This window comes from Mytilus galloprovincialis, chromosome 6 (assembly GCF_965363235.1).
Source record: "Mytilus galloprovincialis chromosome 6, xbMytGall1.hap1.1, whole genome shotgun sequence".
In the NCBI taxonomy this organism is placed as follows: Eukaryota; Metazoa; Mollusca; class Bivalvia; order Mytilida; family Mytilidae; genus Mytilus; species Mytilus galloprovincialis.
Window position 1 is genome coordinate 37,199,495 of NC_134843.1, and position 26,555 is coordinate 37,226,049.

The window sequence follows — 26,555 nt, forward strand, 5'->3', positions numbered from 1 at the left end:
GTACTTTTGATAACTATTTATAACAAAACAATTATAACAGACGTGAACGAACGACAACCATTCGAATACAGGTTTCTGACTTGGGGCATGCACATAAAGAATGTAAGAGTAAGAGGGGATTATTAATTTAAGTGTGATTGTGCGACTTCGTTTTTTTTTTATGTTTTACCTCTTTTGGTCGTGTTCCTCTTCTCTCGTGCTTATTGGAATGCTATTATATGCATTGTCTTCACAGAGTTCCCATGAATGCTCGGGATCTTGAAGCCGTGTATTATTGAAATATTTGCATTAAAATGAAAAAAAGATATTTCAAGGATAGTCTGGTTCATGTTGTTCCGAGAACACCAAATACTTTAAAGTATTTCGATATCGACCAATTGATTTTTTCTGTAGATTTATTGTGGTGTCGAACCGTTTTCTAACATAAGTTTAGTGACGTACATTTGCAGTAATTTCAATACAAGTTAGAGGTTAGAGGTTTGGCTAACTATAAAACCAGGTTAAATCTACCATTTTCTACATACGAAAATTCCTGTACCAAGTCAGGAATATGACAGTTGTTATCCATTCGTTTGATGTGTTTGAGCTTTTGATTTTGCAATTTGATTAGGGACTTTCCGTTTTGAATTTTCCTCGGAGTTCGGTATTTTGGTTATTTTACTTTTTTCAATGTAAATGTATTGAACAATTTATTTGTATTTCAAAAACATATGTTATATTTCAAAACATTTACCTTGTTTAATGACTGTTCCATTTTCATTTTGGAGTTTGTATTCTGAAATATAAGAGTGTATTTGATAACAATTATGCTATAACTAATATTGAAGTATTTCAAGACCATCATGATCATGGGGTTCCTTGCTTGAGCTTTTGATGCAGATGGCGCATCCAACGTTTCAAAACTGCTGTGTTTTATTCTTGGTATTTTTTGTTATTATCTTAATGTATTATTTAGATAGGATCAACTATTCAATAAAGATGTAAACAAGATCAAAAGTATTACCTGACGATTTTTAACTATCAGCATGACTTCTGTAACATGTCTAAACCATAAGATTTTTAATCATAAATACATATTCTCGCTCCAAAAACATAAGTAAAATTCAAACAAATACAACAAGGAGTATTATCGTTCATTGAGGGTCCGCATGAAATTACACTTTATAATTCTTAAAGTCTTTCTATGTGAAGTATTTGTTAGATGATTACCCTTGTAAATATATATATTTAAAGAAAAAAAATATCGAAGTGCTGTAAATATAGAGTCTTACAGAAGCTGCATTTTGCTGATTGTTTACAAAAGTAATGAAAGCAAACTTCAAACCGAAAACAGATAAAGATGCATAATTGCTTGCCTTCCACTTTTCACTGTTTTTACTATTTACTAATCATTTTCAAAATTGATATCCGACCAATCAACCAATTAAGTATGTAGAAGCTCTGGTCTGTCTTTTCTAAATAAATATACAAAAAAATGCAATGTCAACATTTCCTTTAGATAAATGGCAAAACGAATGATATAAGAATTATTGTATACTATTTTTAAAGTCGAGTATTTTTTGGGTTTTTCTCACTACATACCGCATAGAGCATCACGAGCTCCCGTTGCTGCCACCAAAACATCAAAGTCAAAGTCAGACACCTTGTGATTTTGTGGCTTACAAACGGCTTTCCAACCTGTTCCTGTAATATAAGACACATTAAATAGAATCAACTTCAAAAAAGAAAATGTGCTATGATTGCCAATGAGGCAACTCTCCTAAAGACACAACATGACACAGCAATTAAAACTATAGGTCACCTTGCGGCCTTCATCAATGAGCAATTTTCATACCGCATATTCAGCTATAAAAGGCCCCAAAATGACAAATGTAAAACAATTCAAACAAGAAAACTAACGCCCTAATTTATGCACAAATAATGAACAACGAAGTACAAATATGTTATGTTCACTAAATTGAGAAAATATATGTGTGAAATTGTAAAACTAAAGTTAAAATGAAGTAATCGAGTCGTCCTTTGTAGAAATATTACGTTACTTGAAAATATACAGGACGGATATTATCTACAGTAGCAATTTAAGGTTTACTTTTACGTCCGGAAGCGCCAATATGAAAATAAAAAAAACCTTCTTATTTCAATGCCTCAAGTATTCAAGTACATCCATTTGTTTGATTGGAAATCCCAAAAAGCGATTCAGACGTACCAAATTTTTCAAAGTGTTATTTAAATTTGGAATCTTGTGTAATACATTTAGGCATTATATTTATGCACACAAAAAAATCATCAATAGGAGTTCAAGCATGTTGATTTTACAATTATAACACAGTGTTGACTGATGCACCACTATTTTTAACATTTTAGGATTTGACGTATTATGTTTGTCTGTTTTGTTCACGCTTCGTTGTCAATATTATGTAATTGTATTCGATTGTCATATAAGTGAGAGGTTTAGCTTAACTATAAAACCAGGTTTTATGAAACATTTTCTTCATACGAACATGTATGTGCCAAGTCAGGAATATGACAGTTGTTATCCATTCGTTTGATGTGTTTGAGCTTTTGATTTAGCCCTTGGCTTAGGTCTTCCCGTTAAGAATTTTGCCTGGAGTTCGGTATTTTTGTTATTTTAATTTTCGTTTACATTTATTATGAACAAACATGACAATTATCAAATGATTACTCATTTTAAAACAAATAGAATGATTGATTTATATATTTACCGCCATTTTTCTGTGGACTTTTTAGGCCTTCAAATTCCACATTAGTATGAACCTCTACTCCGACCACCAACGCTATTTTCAGTAGACTCAGCTGAAGGCGACGGATACCTATTGACAATACAAGATCATCAAAATATTTATATTAATTGCTAAACGATTACATGTTTTAATAAATAACGGCATTTTGAAAAGCTGAAAAAATGTAATGTGTGATAAAATTCAAGTATAAAACATAAAATCCCAAGTCAAAGACATTGTGTTGCCATAGCAACACCTTTTATGTTGTACGAAAATAATCATGAGTTAGGACATTATAAACATGTTTAGAAATATTAAGTTTTCCGGATCTATATTTCAAACTGTGTACAAAAAAAAAAATCATTTTGTAGTTAAGAATTAACGTGACTGAATAGTTGTCGACTAAAATAAATTCTTCAATGGTAAAACTTAATATCGTTATAATGAACGTGATCTGCTCAAGTAATACATGTAATAGTAAAACCTTAAATGATGTGTTGGATGTATAGATTATAACATGCCCTTTTCCATATTGGCCCGGGTATCATCCCGAGACTCCCATATCGGCCTCGAGGCTTTAGCCGAGGGCCGATATGGGTCGAGGGATGATACCCGGGCCAATATGGAAAGACATGTTATAATCTTTTTATCACATATTTAAGTTTTGCAGAAAAGAGAAAAAAAAGGTCAATTATAACAATTTGATGAAACATAAAAGGTAATTCTTACACATTTTATCACAAACGTGTCGTAAAGGACGCGATGACGTCACGTCATTTGGAATCGGGGCACAATATCAATATACTCTTTTTTGCCCCCGGGCAATTTTGAGGTTATTGCATATGCAAAACCTAAGGTATTCATAACAAATATGTGATAAAGGAGTTTATTCACGGTGAATACAAAAAATATCATCCCTCAGTATGTATTTTCTTAACAAAACTATATATAGACTTTTTTTTACCAAATTTGTTTGATAACACTATTAACCTGTGAATAGTTTTAAAAAAAAACGTTTTATATGTATTGAGATAAATTATTTAGTGGAAGCAAAAATTTCCCCTTAAAAAAGACTATAAATCGGTAAATAGTTTCAAAACTTTTTAATGAAAGCAAGCATTTTCACATGCTTTCTGAATAAAAAAAATACTGCAACTTCAGGCAATATCAAATTCGGAAAAAAAATATCAAAGACTACTGCCAAGCATAAATTACGACCCCCTTCGTTATCGCAGTGTTATTACGGCCTGTTTAAATATGAAATTATGTCGGGGTTTAGGGATTGGATAATATATTTAGGAACAGCTGAATGCATTGCATGTATTGCTAAATACAATGACCGTTCAAACAATTTTATAATTAGACACAACTCGTTTTTTTTGGGTTTTTTTAATGAGTGAATTTACTTTTTTGTTAACTTACTTACATGCACATTTGTGTTAATGGAATAGTATATGACTATATTTATATAGATAGTCCTCAAAAATTTAAAAACAATCACATCAAATATATAATAGCCTTGTTTAATCAGTTATTGTGAAAATAAAGGAACTAACTTTTAAGAAACATAATGCTAAAAGCAATTATTCTAGTAACAAATGTAGTTGGTCCTTTTTATATTTGACTATTTCAGTTTCACACGAGAAACTATTAAAAATTTAATTATGTTAAAAAAACGATTTTTCGTTCCCTATTGTTAAAGTTATATCATACAAGTCTCAGGTGAATATAATCTTAAGAAAAATATTGTACCCACTAAATTAAGACCCATGTGCACGTCTTTACACATTTATTATGCATCCAATATACATCCATCTTGTTTTTTAATCCAAAAATATCCAACAAAATCATAGATCACGTCCATTTATGTGAAATGATAGAGCGATGTTTTTGTTAAGATTTTTTATTATTTCATTTTCAATGCGTTACTTTTTGTCATGTAGATTTGTGTAGAATAGTTATTAAATAGTTTAGTATATTAAAATTCATCTTTCAGGATCGGTTTATTCTATCTTCCTTCTACGTGTGTTTACATTTTCTCTCATCACGGTTTTTTTTTATATATTTTTCAAAGTTTTATCATATTTTTGCAACCACTTGGTCCATACATACAACTGGGGGGGACGTGTCGCTCCAGAGGGTAATAGCAACATCAAAGTAACTGGGTGCTGACATAAACTATCACAGATGCGGTCGTTTTTGGTGTCATTCATTTAACGTAAAAACGGTTAAAATCGTTAAAAACGCTTATCAGATTGTTTAACTGAAGGAGAAGATGGCGATAGCCGAGTTAGGTATTACTTTTTCTGTTTGCATGCTCTTCACCTTTGTAATAGATTTTGGTTTCAATTTTTGTTTCTTCGAGAACCATTGATTAGTCGAAAAGCTGGACCTGAGATTGCACCCAGTTTTTGGTGGGTTTCGTGTTGCTTAGTCTTTATAATAGCTTTCTATGTTGTGTTTTGTGTACTATTGTTTGTCTGTTTGACTTTTTCTTTTTTTGACATGGCGTTGTCGGTTTATTCGACTTATGAATTAGAAATTCTCTCTGGTATCTTTTGCCTTTCTTCTTTAACAAAAGTATACTAAGTAAGCCTGGTCATATACTGACAACTTTTTGAAACTATTTATACTCGTTTTCATTGTATTTTATTATTGTTATACCTCAATCGTTAAGCTGATAACCTTTACTATTTATACCTAGTTACAGATCGATTAAAAAAAGCTTCTATTTCAATACTTACTTATATGATCTAGTTCTCCACAACAAAACCGTCCAAAGAATTGTTTTATGCCTATATTCTTCAAATCTGTTACTGTAAATGGCCAGAGATGGAGAACGTTGTTTCTTGTAAAAGCATCACGTTTGTCTATCAAAACAACTTTACATCCCAAAAATGCAGTCTCAATGGCTATTCGCAGTCCACACGGCCCTGCACCAACAATTAGTATCTAAAATGTTCATAGTCATGTAATACACGTGCTAGCACTGCCAGGCACTTTAAAACATATTCGAGGTTATACAGAAAATACCGATCATTGTAGCTGATAAATAAAGGCAATAGTAGTATACCGTTGTTCGCCTTGTTCAATACTCATAAATCGATTTAACTGAAACAAATCAGGGCCACAAACCAAAACCGAGGGAAACACATCAACTATAAGAGGAAAACAACGGAACAACAGAAACACGTTTAAAAGACTTAATGTGTTTGAATGTCCCTCTTGTATCTTTCGCCTCTCCTTTATATTTTCTTACGAAACCTGTCAGATAACTTTGCTTGTTAAATTATGGAGTTAAAATTTGATAACATTCATTTTTTTCTAAATCTAATGCATTTCAAATTTAGATTTTCATATCTACTTTTCACACAAAGTCCTATTATTTACAAATAAGTCACATTCACTTTCTTTGGGGTATTTATCAATAAAGGGTTCATATACAACATGAAATATAAATCATAGTTGACAGTGGTTAAATCAGTCAATAAATCATCCAATATCATTTATTCATCCACTGCCTCGTTTTAACAAAAACGATATCAGCAATCCAGATAATGTGTGTATGCTGTTTAATATAATCGTATCTTTACTTAAGATGGACATTTGGATAATTCAATATGTCAATAAATCGTAAACTTTCAATATTTACTAATTTAGGAGTGACCCACATCTTCTAGTGTTAGTGATTAAATTTTCATAAAACTATTGGTTGTCTTTCTTAAAATATCGTTTGCCACCCACTTTCATGTTGAGATTGAGATTGTTAACTTAATATAAATATTTGGAAAATTTGTTCAGTATAAGATTATCAATAAAAACAATAGAGAGATTTGGGGATTTTTTCGGAATGATGAAAAAAATTACGATCTGTGCAACAAAGCATTATTGGGTACGATAAACATGTACATTTGCTGAAAAAATATTAATGTTATAGATTGATTGCCTTGTGTCCGCTTAAAGTCCAGTGGCAGATATCCGAGCCCAGGTTTGTTTGGGACGAGAACAAATTTACAATTATTAAAATAGGTAGTTCAGCAATGGGGATCGACCGCGATAATTTGGCGGATTTTTTACTGCCACTAGAAAATGAGATATGTATGGAACAGTAATTAAACCTTGCAACAGGCATCTAATGGACCTCTAAAAGAGTTATTCCAAGAGTTTTAAACGCACAGAGTGCGTGGCACTCTCTATAAATGGTGCAGCAGATTTAACGTCCTAATTCTGATTTAGTAATGCTATAACACATGATTTAATATCATCAAATACATAGATGTGATATGATTTCCAATGGGATTCTCGATACACCAGTACCAAATGATAGATATAGGAAGACGTGATGTGAGTGCCAATGAGACAACTCTCCATCCAAATAACAATTTTAAACAAGAATGTGTCCACAGTACACGGATGCCCCACTCGCACTATCATTTTCTATGTTTAAAGGACTGTGAAATTGGAATAAATTCTCTAATTTGGCATTAAAATTAGAATGATCTTATCAAAGGGAACATGTATACTAAGTTTCAAGTTGATTGGACTTCTACTTTATCAAAAACTACCTTGACCAAAAACTTTAACCTGAAATTTGCACTATCATTTTCTATGTTCAGTGAACCGTAAAATTGGGGTCAAAACTCTAATTTGGCATTTAAATTAGAAAGATCATATCATAGGGCACATGTATACTAAGTTTCAAGTTGATTGGACTTCAACTTCATCAAAAACTACCTTGACCAAAAACTTTAACCTGAAGCCAAAAACTTTAACCTGAAATTTGCACTATCATTTTCTATGTTCAGTGAACCGTAAAATTGGGGTCAAAACTCTAATTTGGCATTTAAATTAGAAAGATCATATCATAGGGCACATGTATACTAAGTTTCAAGTTGATTGGACTTCAACTTCATCAAAAACTACCTTGACCAAAAACTTTAACCTGAAGCCAAAAACTTTAACCTGAAATTTGCACTATCATTTTCTATGTTCAGTGAACCGTAAAATTGGGGTCAAAACTCTAATTTGGCATTTAAATTAGAAAGATCATATCATAGGGCACATGTATACTAAGTTTCAAGTTAATTGGACTTCAACTTCATCAAAAACTACCTTGACCAAAAACTTTAACCTGAAGCGGGACAGACGGACGGACGGACGGACGGACGGACGGACGGACGAACGAACGGACGCACAGACCAGAAAACATAATGCCCCTCTACTATCGTAGGTGGGGCATAAAAAGTAAACCATTATAGGTTAATGTACGACCTTCAACACGGAGCCTTGGCTCACACTGAACAACAAGCTATAAAGGGCCCCAAAATTACTAGTGTAAAACCATTCAAACGGGAAAACCAACGGTCTTGTCTATATTAAATTAAATAAAAAAACGAGAAACAAGAAACACGTATAAATTACATAAACAAACGACAACTACTGTACATCTGTATAGATAGAATCGAGAGTACGGTCTTTAAGTTCCTTGACAAAAATCAAGATTGAGGAAAGTATAGATGTTGTAGACATTTTATTTTGAAATAAATACTACAGGGTTTGTTCCTTACGAAATACATAGAATATGTTATGTGTTCCAACAGAAACAAATATTATGAACTTGTTAATAACAAAGATTCCAGGGGAACGTATGTTAGGTGGGACATATATACACCGAAGCTTCAACGATGAGCAAAACACATGCCGTATATAAAGCCATAAAAGGTCATGACAAAATGATAAATAACTCAGACGAGAAAACTAAAGCCCACACATGTGTATTAACAAAAAAGCAAAACAAATATCAGGTTGTGGGGCAACCCCCAAATTAGGGACTGTCCCTCAGACCATTGTTCATTTTGCTATTGTAGAAAGAAAACACTTAGCTTTTTTTACTTAAAAAGGGGGAAAATCATTAGATTTGGAACAACTTTTCTAAGAGTTGGGTCCAATTATGTGTAATAATAAAAAAAAAAAAGATATATATAAAGTCCAGGAATATTACAAAATCTTGGACATGTTTTGACCATATAATAACATATAGTTATTATAATAGCTCTTTTGAGAGTTTCTTTCAATAATATTAATATTTGCCCTCTTGTACTAAGAAATGGTTTTTACCAAAAAAAAATCGGTTTTTTATGAGTTGAAATGTACCCCTCATTAAAGGGATAGTCATTACATGGAGGTGTAACCCCTCGTATCAGGGGGTGTTCCAAACCTGAATATGATCGACAGTGACTTACCTTTGTAGCTTCTCCTTTTCCTGTGTCTTGAAACTTATTCTTTAGATGATCTAAAAATCTTTTAAACTTCCAGTTTTTTGACAATCCATAACTAAGCTGATCAAAAAACTCTTCGTGAGGTACATTGTCTAAACCAAGTTTAACACCTAATTTCTCAAAAGCTTTTAATGTTTCCTTACAAGTGTGCGCCTCAGCAAAAACTTTAAATTCTTCCATCGTTTAGTCTGAAAAAATTAATATCGTTGAGCATAACATGACAACGCGGATTGTAAAATAATTATCAGTTATACTTGAACATTATATTTACCTTCAAATTCCTTGTTCTCAATATCAGTATATACCTTTGTTTTTCATTTATAAATAGAAATAGTGTTTACTTTAAATACGGTCCAGTGATTCATATTTTGTGAGTATAATTTATCTAAGTTCGGAAATAATCCATTGAAATGAAGATGACGTCCTTCTTAAACAGTAAGCCTGTAAGTGTACTGACTTATAAAATTCATATCAATTGATATTCACGGTAGGTATAGTGTCCGGCTAGGATCGTGGTTTTTCGAGTGATTTGATCGGGCTTTTTCGAGTGTGACCACTTTTTTTCGAGTGAATATGATCAAAAATGTAAACAAACAGACTTCTTTTGTAACAAGACGTGATAAAGACGCTTCAGTTTGATAAACAAGGTTGTACATGATATGTAAGCATTTGAGATATAAAGATAGTATCATTCTGACATTGCTTTTCGTTTAAAAAGTTAAATTTAGCCTTAAAATGCTTTTATTCCAAAATACCGAATAAAGCCATTTTCTTACACATACCAATGCAAATGTCGACGTCAATGCATACATGGAATCTATATATCCTTACATATACAGACACTTTACAAAACAATTGTTATTGCATTAGAAAACGACATTTTGAGAGTAAATTCAGTTGTTTATGTCCGGGTTTTTTCGAGAGCAGTCCGGGCTTTTTCGAGTGTGTCCTTTTTTTATCGAGTGATTATACACATTCTTTATAGCTAAAAATCTTATGTGTTTACGTTTAAAAACTATAAAATAAAGGCTCAAATTAAGTACTTTCAAGACACATGATGTATCAACACTTGCATTTTATCATGAAACACGTATCGTTCATTTGTATATATTCTTTTTCTCACATCTTATAAATTGCATGTACAGTATATATCCATGATGTCAACAATCTAATGTGAGTGTTCCGGTAAAATAAGTATTTGGACCTCATGGGATGACTATTACTGAACAGCAAAATGTCGACTTGGAAGATAACTTCCAAAAATGTCTTAATGAACTGTTAAACAAGTGTTCAACTGTTTTAACTAACTGACAAAAAAAATATCGATCTGATAGAGTCTAATAATTGATAGTAGAAACGGGCAGAAAACATAATTATACTAGTACACCCAACTTAAACAATTAATTGAAAGACAGTGGGTTTCAACTTGTAACTTGTGCTGTTTTGTGTAGCTTTTGAACTATAAAATTAATACATTTTATGTAACCGTCGTTGTTATACATACGTTTATTGTATTGTTGAATCGGTTCTATTGTAAAAACTTGAGAAATGGAAATGGGGAATGTGTCAAAGAGACAAGAACCCGACCATAAAACTGACAACATCAGAAGGTCTCTAACAGGTCTTCAATGCAACGAGAAATCGTCGCACCCGGAGGCGTCCTTCAGTTGGCCCCTAAATAAATATATATACTTGTTCAGTGACAATGAACGCCATACTAAACTCCAAATTGTACACAAAAAACTAAAATTAAAAATAATACAAGACTAACAAAGGCCAGAGGCTCCTGACTTGGAACAGGCGCAAAAATGCGGCGGGGTTAAATATGTTTATGAGATCTCAACCCTCCCTCTATACATCTGGCCAATGTAGAAAAGTAAACGCATAACAATATGCACCTTAAAATTCAGTTCAAGAGAAGTCCGAGTCTGATGTCAGAAGATGTAACCAAAGAAAATAAACAAAATGATAATAATGCATAAATAACAACAAACTACTAGCAGTTAACTGACATGCCAGCTCCAGGCTTCAATTAAACTGATTGAAAAATTATGTCTTCATCATATGAGTATTAGGCACAATCCTTCCCGTTAGGGGTTTAGTATCATACCATCGTAACATATATGAGAAGATATACCTACATGTATATGGTTCCAAATTGGGTTTCCCCTTGGGCACTTATTTTTTCGCCACCTCTTTCGCCAAAACAATATATTTTTCGCCAAGTAACATAACTATATATTTGGTTTAAATATTTTGTTCTATCCAATGCCACCCCTAAACCGTTAGTTTTCCCGTTTGAATGTTTTGAACTAGTTATTTTAGGGGCCCTTCATAGCTTGTTCTTCGGTGTGAGCCAAGGCCCCGTGTTGAAGGCAGTACATTGGACTATAACGGTTTATCTTTATAAATTGTTATTTGGATGGAGAGTTGTCTCATCGGCACTCATATCACATCTTCCTATATCTATCATATGGTCCGACCATGCATACGCGTACAGTTTGACTATATGACAATACGCATATGGTCGTGACCATACGCGTATGGTCCTGATACTCATATGGTCCGGAACATAAGCATAGACTATTCGAATTGAGACGTACATGCATATATTGTATAAGATGAGATGTATGTTCTTAAAAAAGTATTTATACATCTTAGATATTTCATGATTTATTTGTCTTGTATCTTGTATCATTTATTTTATTGTTTAAGAAATGGAAACCGAAAATGACTAAATGCTACAACTGTTAGCAGGAATCTGATTACACAAATATAATAATTGGCCATATAGCAACTTAACACCATGATAACTTCCTTTCAGTAAAAGAAAAAGGGTCTAAAAAATAGAAAATTTAAATATTAATCAAGACATTAAAATGGTGATCCTGGTGTCTTTCGAAGCACTGGACAATCTAGCTGGTGATAGCATATGATATACACATTTTGTATTTGTCTATCATTGCTAAAGGATCATATTTAGGCTAATGATCTATTCATTTCATTGTTGATTTTATCTGAAATATTATTCACATTTTATGTTCAATGGCAATAAAAATGGGAGGGATTAAGTGTGTGTGTGTGTGTTTTTTTTTTATGTTTTTTTATTAATAGGTTTCTTTTATTAATCTTCGGAGTTCACCACAAGAAATATTATTAACTGTAAAATCAAAAGTAGCATGAAATGAAGTTAAAATGAATATGAGACCCCTGCATAATATTCTAGACACCGTTTTGTTTAGGATCAAGTTATATCTAAATGAACACTGGGAAGAAGTTGTATAACGCTCTCCAAACAGAATATTTGCATTAAATTGAAAAAAAAAGATTCATTTTGATATGTTTTTGATGACTAATTGGGAAAATATGATATTGTCCTTCACTTAATTACAGTTATAAACAGAAAAAGTCATTTTTTAAAACCTAGAATTCCTTCAAATTTTCTGTAAAAAACCCGGACCATTTGTCTAAAAACCCGGACGAAATCACAGTTGCTCTCGAAAAAAACCCGGACAATAACAAACACTGATTTATTTAATAAATACAAGGAAATTGAGATTCTTTGTTGATCAAAACATATATAGTAATCAATATAAGATGGGTAGTAATGTTAAAAACTGTTATATTTACGAAATATCCGTTAATTGAACTTATCGCATGTTTTATCACTCGAAAAAGCCCGAACTACACTCGTAAAAAATGGACCAAATCACTCGAAAAACCACGATTCTAGCCGGACACTTTACCTACCGTGATATTACCCAAATAGCGTCTCCGCCAGTATAAAGTGACAATTTCCAACTAATCTATGATTTGCATGAATTATTTCTTACATGGCAAAGAAATGTACGATTCGATTATTCAAAATCCATACTGTTATGAGCACTATTTTAAGAGACGACATCAAAAGATCAATGTAGGATAAAAAAAAAAAAAAAAGCGTACATCAAATAGTTTGGGGATTGGAAAGGGGGGGGTAAAAATTGCTGCAAATTTGGTTAATCCAACATATATTTTACGCACTCACGTATTGATGCACACAAGACATCATACTTACCACAGACTATAAGGGACTGGAACGCCTTACCACCAGACACCCAACAGTCAGAGACACTAGGCACCTTCAAGGCCCTAGTGTCAAACCGCTAGAGCCTTGGAGGGTCCTACTGTTTTAGTCAGTTTTTAAAGTTTAATTTAAATTCACTGTATATAGTTAGTTTCACAGTTTTACTTCAACAATTAATTTACTTGGATGTCTTCTCCTGCAAACGGAACTCATCAGAAACATATAAAGCAGAATCTTCAGTTTGTTGAAGGAGATTATTATCCGACAGAAACAGAAACAGAAACATATATCCATATTTGTCAATCATTTTTTTCCAAATTAAGTTAATAAAGGTGGGGTGGTGTGGGGTGGGGTCACTGAAAAAACAATGTGAATTAAGTTTTTTTTATCCTACATTGAGCTTTTGTCGTCCCGAAAACTAGATGACAAAAAAATCGCATAGGACTTTAAAAGTACTTACTCTTTAGTAGACCAAAATGTATAAACAAAATATTCTATTTTAAGACATGTAAGTAACCTAAAATAAATCTGACTTGCAGGTTCTGACAATCATAATAATGATAAATGTGAAGGAAAAAAACTACATTATCTCCAAACTTCGCATGGCAGTCCAAATAAGGAATGAGCACACGTTTATATAGTCAATAAATGGAACCCAGCCATAAAAGGAATTACACTCAAAACGAGACTTAAAAAGAAGTCTATAAACAGAATTTAATTACAGGTAGCAATTAATAGGTCGATATATTTTATATTTAGATAAGCATATTCCAGTTTACATTTTAACCTTATATACAAGTACTCTATTTACATATAGCTTATTAGACAATGATTACTAGAAGACATGAAATAACGGGCATTAAAAAAAAATAGATAAAAAAATACTAAAATTCACAATAAGGCATTTTCATAATAATGACTGTGCTCACTTTTGAGGTGTTACAACAATGATTTTTTACAACATTATATATATCATCTTCGCTATCCAAGGGTTACGATCCAACCACTCCTCTACACTGGAGAATTGGGGATGGATCATAACCTTTGGCTAGCGAAGATGATGTTTAATTTGATTGAACAAACATTAAGTTTTTACCGGTTTAGGTAATATCAATCCTGATAAATTCATGCTAGAATTTAAACCCTATGTTATAGTATTGTAGTCTAGAATTGTCATTCGATGTTCGCCTTTCCGACAGTACAGTATCTCAGTTTCCCTTCCACCCACCATCTTTACTTCAGAGGGAAGTACATGATGTATATGTTATATATTGTAAATTAATATTATGATCTACTAGTATATAAATGTAAAGCTTTTGTTCTTCAACTTATAGAATCCTGATTGTAGTTTGTGCTTATATGTGATTGAAGCGGTCGATGACAGAAAATTGGACATTTGCTGTCATCTAATTTTATTGATTTTGTATTAACATTGTGTCATAGATCAAACTTATTGGTTCAGTGTATTTTCACTTGTGTTAGTAAGTCTTTTGATTGAGTTAATTCAGCTATTTCAATTGATATTTCCTTTTGAAAGTGTTTCATTCAATTGTGTGACGTTACACTTTTCACCTATTCTCAGAATAAGTGTCCACGCTTGTGAAATCCTTGTCGCTGATGCCCGAGGGGAGTATTACAGCATATATCTGTCAATTATTGTGATTTTTATACGAAGATATATATAATTTAATGATTTCAATCAATTTATTTGACTTGCCTACATTAGTTCAGTAAAATTTTAGTGTCGAAAGTACGCTAATTTCACCAAAAATGCATGTCGCCAGGCATAGGGCTATAATGAAACAACTGCCAAATAAAAACCAATCTATAGTTCTGAACAATGTAAAGTGTTTTCTTGTAGCATATTAACGTTACAACAAAGTGAAAAAAACAGTTCTCATTCAAATATATACATTTTTTCAATACACCTTTTTTTCTGATGTCGCCGAAAACTATGTAATCTACGTTGTTAAGCTTAAAATTTATACAATTTTACTACATATAGTATTTAACGAATGTTAACTAGACCAAACTTATTTAAAAGTATTGCTGTTAAACATATGTACAAACTTTGTCTTGAAATTCATTGAAATATTTTTTTTTACATTTTATGAAACCGAAAACGAGCGTTGCTATAAGCTTGTAAGTTACGTTATAGCGATTACTAACATAAGTATGTGAATTAATGCTTATTGTTTGCCTTAAAAGGTACACCTTATTGTAAAGACCAATTAAATACCCGGTGTTTTAGATTTGAGGCTTTAGAACTTGCTGAAAAATTGAAAATAGATGGTGGTTGTAATTTACGTTTTGTAAATTACGTTACCTGCTATACAATATGACAATAAAACGCGACGTTAGTACGGAAATTTTGACGTTATTCTACCGCCAGTGGTTCTTTGTTTTCATATTTCGTCTGACGTCATATAAGGAAAGCGTCATTTGACCTTCAAGGTTTTTCAAAATATATGAATGTGGAATACTCAGCTTAAATTCAGGTAAGGAGTTTATATTGTCTTTCGTTGTGATTCAAGATTATATATAAAGTTAAATGCATATTTATCAAACCTTTTGTGATGCATTCATTAGAGGCTATAAGCATTTACAGCATGTATTTTCAATTTAAAAACACTAGAAAAATTGGTAATTTACGTGATCAGTAGTGTCCGAATGTTATGACTACAAATAAGGTACAAAGAAGTTAGCATCCCAAAAATTTATAAAAATAGACATAATTGTTCATGAATTTTGCAAACTTATTCCATTGTGTATCCAGATGTGTAAATATATTGCATATTTGCTCCTTTGAATCCCTGATAACGTAGCTTACTTATGGCTACAGAAAGGCTTATAATTTATAACATTTCTTTTGCTGTGTCAAGTCAAACATGTTTTGAAAGCATGTAAACAACAGCAAGGGTGTTTATCGTTATTTTAACGGCTTCATTGCTATTTAATTTCCAAGTATCCTCTCATTTAACGTGTGCAAAATGTTATAACGTAGACTACACAACTTGATAACGTAGATTACGCATTCTTATTAAGAGTATATCAAAGAATTTCTACCATCATTTCAGATAGCTGGCTTTATAATGCTGTAGTTAATTTGTGTTCTGTTGATTTAATCAAATTTTATTTTATTTTCAGAAATGGGAAAATCAAAGGCTGAAATTCAGAAAGCCTATAGAGAGCGAAAAAAACAGAAAGAAGGAGAAGCTTATCTTAAAAAAGAAAGAGAAAGAGTCAAAGGATACTATGTGCCAATAGAAGAAAAGCCACAAAGAAAGGCAAATGAAAGGCGTAAAAAGGTTCGTGAATGGGTTCGACAACATAGGCTAAAGAAAAAGAATCTTACCAAAACAGTAGCTAATAATTTGGAGCAAACCAAAACAGTAGCTAATAACTTGGAGCAATGTTCAGAAATATCATCATCATCAGATGTCACATCTACAGTTAACATTGTGACTGAACAATTGATAGTTAAGTTACCGTCACTGGCTACAAAGAAAAGAACCAGAACTAGAGTAAATCGTGCCAACGCCAAACATAGAAGAACAATAGCAGACCTGACAGACAAAAATGAACTACTCAATAGAAAAATTAGGACCGTATCAAAGCGATATCAGAGATTAATAAACAGGGAAAAGAAAACACAAACTATCATAAGAAATCCTACTACATCATCCTCCTCCAGAAATAGCCCTTCTACATCAACATCAATTGCTCTGACACCTAGAAAAAGAACTATACAAGAAATCAGAGAAGAGGGTCTGACACCACATAAGGTTCCAAAAAAGATCCAGGAAAAACTACTCTTTGCAAATGTTATAACAGAAGAGATAGGGGCTGCTTGGAAATCAAATGGGTTGAAGGGAAAACACGTTTTGAAGAAAATTGTTAACGGAGAAATAATCAAGAAGTACAAGATGAAGAAAATGTTAGGCATCAAATCCGGAATAAGACGTCATCACTTCAAGGCCACAGTGTGTTCCAACAAATTGCTCTCTTTTCCTTTATTGAGGAAGCGTGTAGAATCAAGAGAAATACTTCGTGGAGACGTCGTCACATTCTTAGAAAGAGACGATAATAGCAGAATGATGCCTGGCAAAAACGATAAAAAGAAAACTGAAACCGGTCATATACAAAAAAGAGTTCTTAACGACAGCATGTTATTTTTGCATCTCAAATTCAAAACTGAGTCACCGAAGAAAATTTCACTTGCTACCTTCTGTCGTTTGAGACCAAAGCATATATGCCTGACCAAACATTTAAGTAGAAATAAATGCCTCTGCCAAAAGCACCAAAACATGGCGTTAGCCCTTAAGAACATGAAAACGTCAGGTGCCAACGTAACCATCAATCCCGATGAATTTGTAAGGCAGCTAAAAGACAAGCCACTCCCAGAGATACTCTCAGAAATTCGAAATGAAAATGTCAGGTATGAACAGTGGAAAAAGGTTGAGATGGCAGATGGCAAAAAAAGAACAAAAATTGTTGAGAGAGAGGAAACAAGGGACAGCTTCATTTCAATTGTACATACTCAAGTTCGTGATTTTCAAGAACACGTGTCAAGAGTTCGACTTCAATACCAAGCCTTAAACAATCTGAAAGAAAATTTACCGTGTGAAAATGTAATCGTGCAGATGGACTTTGCCGAAAACTTTTCATGTACTTCAGCCGATGAAGTTCAGAGTGCATATTGGAATTCGAGTGCTGTTACCCTACATCCAGTTGTTGTTTATTTCAAGAACGAACAGAAGGAACTTGAACATAAAAACTATGTCTTCGTTTCCGACGATCTTGGGCACAACATAGGATCTGTTTATACCATCATTCAAAAGCTTTTGTCTGAAATAAAGAATCATGTCAATAATCTGAAGGTTGTTCACTACTGGACAGATAGTCCAAGTTCACAATATCGTAACAAGACGGCCTTCTACATTGTGTCTGATCATAAAAATATATTTGGTGTCAATGCCATTTGGAACTATTTTGAAACCGGGCACGGAAAAGGGCCATGCGATGGCATTGGGGGAACATCAAAACGTACCGCAGACCTCGCCGTCAGACAAGGAAAAATAACAGTACAGGATGCACCTGAGTACTTTGAAAGAGTGCAAAAGCACCACACGAGTGCTAAATACATTTATTACAATTCAACAGAATGCACAGATAGCAGGTTAGAGATTTCAGAGTTCAACAAACACATAATTCCATTGAAGGGAACAATGCAGGTCCACTGTGTGGTTGGTGTATCTAAAGGTATAGTCAAGACGACCGTGACTTCCTGTTACTGTGAGGAATGTTTGATAGGTAATTTCCATGATTACTCAGAGTCAAACATATTGAAAGGAGAGAATGCTGGTCGTGTTGTAGTACCAGAAAAAGAGGCCAATATAAATCAAAATGAGTATGTTGAAACAGCTGAAGTCGAAGCTGACAGGATTGAGATACTCATCGCCGTCGACCAATTTGTTGCGGCAATATATGATAATGCATGGCACGTTGGAAAAATAACAGACATCGATGAAACTGATAAAGAATGTCAAGTTAATTTTTTGCGGCCAAGTCAAGGAAGGAATACTGGAAATCCTTTGTATAAATGGCCAAATCCAGAAGACAAAATATGGTTACAGGTCACAGACATATTGTGTAACATTAGAGAGCCCAATAAAGTTGGACGGAGTGGTCGAAGCTTTGAAATTGATCCTCAGGACTATAGAAATGCCTGTAGTTTGTTACAGTTAAGATCTAATACTTAAACAGATGCTTAAAAACTGAAAATCAAGAAAGAACGTTCTTTTTTTATAAAGTGTAATTTACGTTATATTTGTAAAACATTTACAGTTTAATGATAAAACACCCAAAATGTTGTTACAATATTTCTTTTTTCATACATTTTGAAAGAATTCAGGAAGAAGGATGAAACAATCCTGATTATGAGAGAATTTTTCTTTGTAAGATACGTTACAGTTTTGTGTAATTTACGTTATTGTTTCATTGTTGGCAATCCAAGTTTGTTATGAAAACATTTTAAAAAGATGTGTAGTAATTATTTTTTCATCAGATGAGAGGCAATACACAACATGTAGAGTGTTTGCATACACTGAGCATGTTTTTTAATACTGAAAATGTAAGCTGTCATATTATTGTCATGTTTTATACCAAATTTTTATCAGTTTATATTTCGATCCAATGTTTTTTTTTAATAGGAATTTTGAGGAGAAACTTTTACAGTTATTTGACTGTATTATTATCAGTTTATTTAGCCATTGAAAACTATTCAAATTTACAAAATATGTTTGAACTATTCATTTGAATCTATGCATAAGTACCTGAAACGTAGATTACAGCATACTCTATACCCATATTTTGGCATTGTATTTTCTTTTTTATTTCTATTGGTTGAGATCTGCCGTTTTGCATTTTGATTTGTTGTATGCTTATGTTTGAAATAAAATATAAATATTGATGTTTGTTACAACTTTTTGAATTAGAAATTATTTTCCAACCGTGGACACTTATTCTGAGAATAGGTGTTTTGTTTCGGGTGAGGGTGAAGGTTGGTGCCTATTAAAACGTTTAAACCAGCTAAATTTGTTTGCACCTGTCCGAAGTCAGGAACCAGGAGTCAGTTTCACCCCAAAAAAAACTTTCGACGAAGATTGATCGGTATACTGAATTGTTCATGACTTACGATATCTTAGTCGTATGTTCTTTTGTGAAACTGACTCCAGTAGTTCAGTGGTTGTTGTGTGTCGTTTATAGGCGCCAACCTTCACCAACCCGAATATGCATGCAATGGTCCAATAATTTCCCGAACATTGAAATGATCAGAAACTCGTTTCGAATTACTTTTAAAAAAAATACAACAATGTCAAATTTTCACGTAGTCTAGCTATTACGATAATATTTTGTATCTTACCGCTTTTCTGTCTGTTAAGATGACAAGTCAACTAAGCTATGATATCACTAAGACTACTTCCGAGTGTTGCCTTGCCTATCCCTGGCTGATATTTTTTTAAGATACAAAAAAGTCATCACCTTTAATTTCTCTTACTAAATATATTTATCCTAAAATGTGAATGTCCGATTATTATAATAGTATACTTGATATACATCAAATGAATGTGATATAGATTCCCTACTTAAAATATTTTGTCGAGGAATTGTGTGTAAATATTATTTACATAAAAACATTTACATATATGTATGTTTATTAACCATGTTATCCATATAAAGTACTTACGTGACAAAATGTCTCCAAAACTCGATTATATATACGTGTATCAACTGCAAAGGTAATTCTCTCAATGACAAAAAAACTGATGACCTAGATATTGGCAATATCAACCATATGACATGTAACCGTAGGTGTTTTCCAGTCTATTTAAAAATAGAAAGTCAATATTCATGTGCAATCACTTCCACTTACTTATCCTTTCCATATGATCATGATTCAATCTGATAACAGGTGTATTTATATATTATTATGTAAATGTACCCGTTGTATTTGATTTATCTGTCATTGTCCATTAAAGGAAAACACGTGTGTTAAAGTCTTGAATAACTGATGTAGAAATGTGTATTTCTAAATGTTTCTCTATAGTGGTACATTTGTAACTAGTACTTTCTTAAAAGCTCTACATGTACCATGCATGTACATGTACATCACAGCTGGGACATATACATCTGACGATTGGTTTTGTGGTTTAATGAAACTATTAATATACGTATATGTATGAACTTTCTTTGTTCTGGAAACTCTATATTTATGAATCACGCTTTTTATTTGAAAAAAAAGTTAATTTGACGAAAAGGTTATCTAGTCTAAATACATAAAGTGATTTCGCTGTACGGGTACACTTTCTGAAAGTCAAGTATGCTCGACACACATTTTACTATATATAAAAATATGATTTAACTTGTCAAAAGTTTGAAGGAGTCTAGTAAAAGTCAGTGCTTCACTATATATAGATATTTTTTTATCATTTAAATTTCTTCTTATGAGTGAAAGTCCATGCATGTTTGGTATTGGTATTAAAAATGTACAAGCTACTTGTCGTGGTGTCTGTGTATCTGTCATATGTAAATAAGAAGATATTTTAACTTATGATTGATAAATGAGACATGCAGTTCTTGTGTGTATATTTATATTGGGAGAGGACGTCTCTAATGTTGTTATAACTTGTGTCCAATCCTTTTTGCTACTTTTGCAAATAAAATATATGTTTCAACTAAATCCAAAAGTGACCAAATGAGACATATTTCTCCAATGGTGACCAAATGAGACATGCAACTCTCCAATAGTGACCAAATGAGACATGCAGTTATCCGATAGTGACCAAATAAGACATGGAGTTCTCCAATAGAGACCAAATGAGACATATAGTTCTCCAATAGTGACCAAATGAGACATGCAGTTCTCCAATAGAGACCAAATGAGACATACAGTTCTCCAATAGTGACCAAATGAGACATGCAGTTCTCCTATAGTGACCAAATGAGACCTTCAGTTCTCCGATGGAGACCAAATGAGACATGCAATTATCCGATAGTGACCAAATGAGATATCCAGTTCTCCGATAGAGACCAAATGAGACACGCAGTTCTTCAATAGTGACCAAATGAGATATGCAGTTCTCCTATAGTGATTAAGCGAGAAACACAGTTCCCCAATAGAGACCTAATGAGACATGCAGTTCTCTAATAGTACCAAATAGTGACAAAATGAGACATGCAGTTCTCCGATATTGACCAAATGAGACATGTAGTTCTCCAATATATTGTGACTAAAAGAGACATGCAGTTCTCCTATAGTGACCAAATGAGACATATGCAGTTCTCCAATACAGACCAAATGAGACATGCAGTTCTCCGATGGAAACCAAATGAGACATGCAGTTCTCCGATAGCGACCAAATGAGACATGCAGTTCTCCAATAGAGACCAAATGAGACTTGCAGTTTTCCGATATAGACCAAATAAGACATGCAGTTCTCCGATAGAGACCAAATAAGACATGCAGTTCTCCAATAGTGACCAAACGAAACATGTGCAGTACTCCAATTGTGGCCAAATACGACATGCAGTACTCCAAAATTAATCAAAGGAGACACGCAGTTCTCCAAAAGAGACCAAATGAGACATGCAGTTGTCCGAAAGTGACCAAATAAGATATGCAGTTCTCCGATAGTGACAAAATAAGACTTGCAGTTCTCCAATAGAGACCAAATGAGACATGCAGTTCTCCGATAGTGACAAAATAAGACATGCAGTTCTCCGAAATAGACCATGTAAGACATGCAGTTCTAAAATAGAGACCAAATGAGACATGAAGTTCTCCTATATTGACCAAATGAGACATACAGTTCCCCAATAGAGACCAAATGAGACATGCAGTTCTCTGATAGTGACCAAATAGTGACAAAATGAGACATGCAGTTCCAGGCCAGAACGGACTTTTAATATTTGATTTTAAAATTTTAGTGTTATATTTAAATGGACATGATATTTTTTAAATTGTGCTGTCTTACTTGTATTTAAAATTAATATTGATCATTAATCATTAATCATAAAATGGATTAAAGCATTGCTCTAAAATGGGCATTGATAATTTCCATTTTCGCTCGATGGGTTAAGAATCTTGGGCTAAAAATTATGGGCTTTACTTTGGCGCTAAAACGTTAGACTTTTTTTCTCTAAAATGTCCTACCAATGCACTAAAATGTCCTCCGCCGAAACAGATACAGGTATTAATTTTAATTAGATTCGATAAAAATCTGTTAAGATATTGTATGAAAAAAAAATTATAAACAAAGTTATGGTTTTGCATGATAAGATATTTGCTACAGAAGTCTTTGGGAGCCATGCACATTTACTTTTTTCAATTTGATATAACAAATAAATTGTAATATAACAGATTATCAATTTGATATAACAAATTATGACAATTTGAAATAAAAATTTATAAATTTGATATATCAGATCCCTTTTGCACTGATTGTGCATTGGTTTTCTCTTCTAGATCTCGCGCATGGGTCTTTAAGGATGAACTTAAGGATGTTTCATTAATCCTTGTATGTGCCCATCGAAATTGATAAAGAAGCATGCCAGGATTTTGAGGAAGGGGGATCATTTTTTATCCTTGCATGTTCCCATGTCCCTAGAAACATACTTTCCATTGTTTCTGATTTGAAATTGTGCAATATAAAAAGATCCTTTTCCTATTATAATCGTTCGTTCTAAGACACCAGGTCCCATGTACTGAATAAAGAACGTTCAAACTAGTCCCCAAACTCCCTCAAATAATAGATACAAGGGGAGGGAGAGGGTTTCACAAACATTAAACCTGTTAAGAAAGTTTTGAATAAGCATATGTGTCGCTGGACGTCAGATAAACGATGAATCAATACACAAAAAAATGTGCCAATTTGGGTTACGCAAGGTTTCAATCAATCTCATTTCAATTATATCAAATTGATAATTTGTTATATCAAATTGATAATTTGTTATATCAAATTCATAATCTGCTATATCAAATTCATAATTCGTTATATCAAATTGGAAAAAGTTAATTTGCATGGCACGCACGTAAATGCTTCTATAATTTGCGACGTTAGGCACGTCTACATGTCAAGTTTTACAGAACGTAACGTCAAAACAAGTAAAAAAGCATGGTGTGACATTATGACTAGACAAAAGTTGTCGCTGACTGTTTCGTTAATACTTCCGACATGTGAATGGGTTAAAAAAAAATCCCTGAACAGTAGATTTTAATGCTATAAAGTATTTGTATGCTATTAAATTTTCCCTCTCCAAAACTGTATAATATGACTTATCATACTTGTAACAAAAATGTAAAAAACGGCGTTTTGTGACATTTTGACTAGACAAAAACAAAAAGATCGCGTTTATTTATATTTATTATAAGACTTCGACACATTTTTTTTTTCATACACTTAAGAAAAAAGTTTTCACGTTTGAATAAAATTTCATATCGTAGAAAAGACTGCAACTGCCTATTACTTTTCATAAGACACTTAACAAATACGCCAAAACGTCAGAAAACGGCGACTGTGACATTTCAACGGATTTAATAAAATGAACAATTTAGGACGAAATTTAAACAATACTTACTAATTGAAGACATAGAAAGTTGTATATTTATTGTATAATTTTGACACAGGAAGGGTGGATATGTAAATTGTTGTTTGGATCACCAGCATTCGAATTTTGAAGAGCTCAAAAAAATATGCGAGATTTGGGTTTTCTGACAGAAATACAAATTTCAAAAAATCATTAATTCTGCTACGATCTTTTGAAATGTTGTAGCACAACTTTTTCTGTTTTTTTTCTTTATTATATACGGAATAAAAAGATATATCATTTTCGGAATAATCTATTTGAATTACCTTTTAAAATCACTCTTAACTTCACCCCTATCCATATGTTTTTCTATTTTCGGCTTGACCACAAAACAAAGTGAACTTTTCGTCCTGGTCAGACGCGTCCAGTTAACGATGACGTCATAAAAAAACTTACACCATTAACACCAAAGACTACTCTTGCTAGGTTTGTTTTAATAAGTTTAAAAAATGACAAGAATAACTTAAAAGCAACGCTGATCATATGTCGCGCTGTTACTTGTCTACACGCTCAAAATCAGAGTTATTAGGGATCATTCGAGTAACAAAATAAATAAAAATCTTGATTTTAAGGCATATTCCATTTCTACTTTTAATTACGCACACTTTGATATATACATTTATTTAGTGATCAATTCCGAAACCTCTAACAAATGCAATAAAGGCGAACCGGAAAGCAAAACCCGTATTATCACCAACACCGTACGCGACGTCTAGTGTAAAACCATTCAAACGGGAAAACCAACGGTCTAATCTATATAGATAACGAGAAACTAGAAACACGTATAAATTACATAAACAAACGACAACTCCTGTACATCAGATTCCTAACGTAGAACAGGTGGAACCATTTGCAGCGGGATTAAACGTTTTAATGGTATACCAAACCTTCTCCCTTTTTCAAAAGCTAGATGTAGAACTGCAAATCAATTTTATATATATGTTCCAGACCATATGAGTATTTGGACCGTACGCGTACGGTCCGGACCGTATACGTATACTCGTATGGTCCGACCATACGCGTACGGTCGGACAGTATGAGTATACGCGTATGGTCCAGTACGAGCTGATTATACATGTTATTGGATCATATGAGTTAAATTTAAACAAACATTTATCACAATCTTTATTTCAAGTTTTACAAATTGTTATTATTACAATTAGATGGATAAAATGAACAAACGAACCATTGAAATTAAATATTTGTTCAATTGTATATCTGAATCCTATTTTGGTACACTCGCCCAATGTGACACAAGTTACGTAATATTTTTTACATTATCATGTTTGCAGTGTATGTTCCTTTGCATTTGCATTTTTTTTGTAAAGTTGCTAAATATTCTAAAATAATTGTCCTCCCACATTATGTTACCTTGATATCTTCAATTTCAGTGATCATATAATTCAATTAATGTATTACAGATCGACATGCTAAATACAAGAGATTAACATATTTTAAATTACAATTAGCGTGAATTTTAAAAAAAGTTAAAATATAAAGTTTTTATTTCAATCAAAATTGAACTATTTTATATTAATTTGAGAGTTAAGTTATGTTGATCTGTTATATGCATCTGGGTCTAATAAACTTAACCAACTTCTTAATATAAGTCAGACCGTACGCGTACGGTCCGACCGTATGAGTATTTTGAAAAAGTACGCATACGGTCCAGACCGTACGCGTACGGTCCAAATACTCATACGGTCTGGAACATATATACATGTATAGTATATGGAAGTATATATACATTTTGACATTGTGCTGTCGATTATTTTTCAACTATATAAAATAAACTTTTTAAATTTCCGAATATCTTGGAATGTGACCCAAGATTTTCCGTTTTAGCTCGCCTGGCCCGAAGGGCCAAGTGAGCTTTTCTTATCACTTTGCGTCCGTCGTCCGTCGTTAGCTTTTACAAAAATCTTCTCCTCTAAAACTACTAGGCCAAATTAAATCAAACTCTAGTTTTAAAAAATGTGTGGCGTGACTCGGCCAACCAACCAAGATGGCCGCCATGGCTAAAAATAGAACATAGGGTTCAAGGGTAGATTTTGGCTTATAACTTTGAAACCAAAGCATTAAGAGCAATTCAGACATGGGGGTTGGATGTTTTGCAAGTCAAGATCTATCTGTCCTGAAATTTTCAGATGAATCCGACAACTGGTTGTTGGGTTGCTGCCCCTGAATTGGAAATTTTTAAGGAAATTTTGCTGTTTTGGTTATTATCTTGAATATTATTATAGATGGAGATAAACTGTAAACAACAATAATGTTCAGCAAAGTAAGATCCACAAATAAGTCAACATGACCAAAAAGGTCAGT

General features: G+C 32.9%; 2 protein-coding genes and 1 long non-coding RNA gene across 4 annotated transcripts in view; 2 read left to right on the forward strand and 1 right to left on the reverse strand.

Annotated features, from left to right (window-relative positions):
- Positions 1-20,483, reverse strand: part of LOC143079503 (F-actin-monooxygenase MICAL1-like) — a 53,921-nt gene extending 33,438 nt beyond the window's left edge. Inside the window, exons 1-6 of one of the 2 annotated variants that reach the window (XM_076254865.1) lie at positions 20,335-20,483; positions 8,984-9,207; positions 5,486-5,693; positions 2,724-2,831; positions 1,582-1,683; positions 734-775 (exon numbers count right to left, since the gene is read on the reverse strand). In XM_076254865.1, coding sequence (XP_076110980.1) covers positions 734-775; positions 1,582-1,683; positions 2,724-2,831; positions 5,486-5,693; positions 8,984-9,199 — 676 coding nt within the window. In that variant the 5' untranslated portion in view covers positions 9,200-9,207; positions 20,335-20,483. Of the gene's footprint in view, positions 1-733; positions 776-1,581; positions 1,684-2,723; positions 2,832-5,485; positions 5,694-8,983; positions 9,208-20,010; positions 20,155-20,334 lie in introns of those variants that run through there. The other variant, XM_076254866.1, reaches the window with a different exon arrangement.
- LOC143079504 (arrestin domain-containing protein 17-like) overlaps positions 9,444-26,555 on the forward strand; it is a 39,379-nt gene continuing 22,267 nt past the window's right edge. Inside the window, exon 1 of the mRNA XM_076254870.1 lies at positions 9,444-9,462. The gene's annotated coding sequence lies outside the window, so the exon portion shown is untranslated. The remainder of the gene's footprint in view (positions 9,463-26,555) is intronic.
- On the forward strand, positions 15,157-19,557 carry LOC143079500 (uncharacterized). Its single transcript, XR_012979422.1, has 2 exons — positions 15,157-15,583; positions 16,233-19,557. It is a non-coding gene; the product is annotated as an uncharacterized LOC143079500 (long non-coding RNA).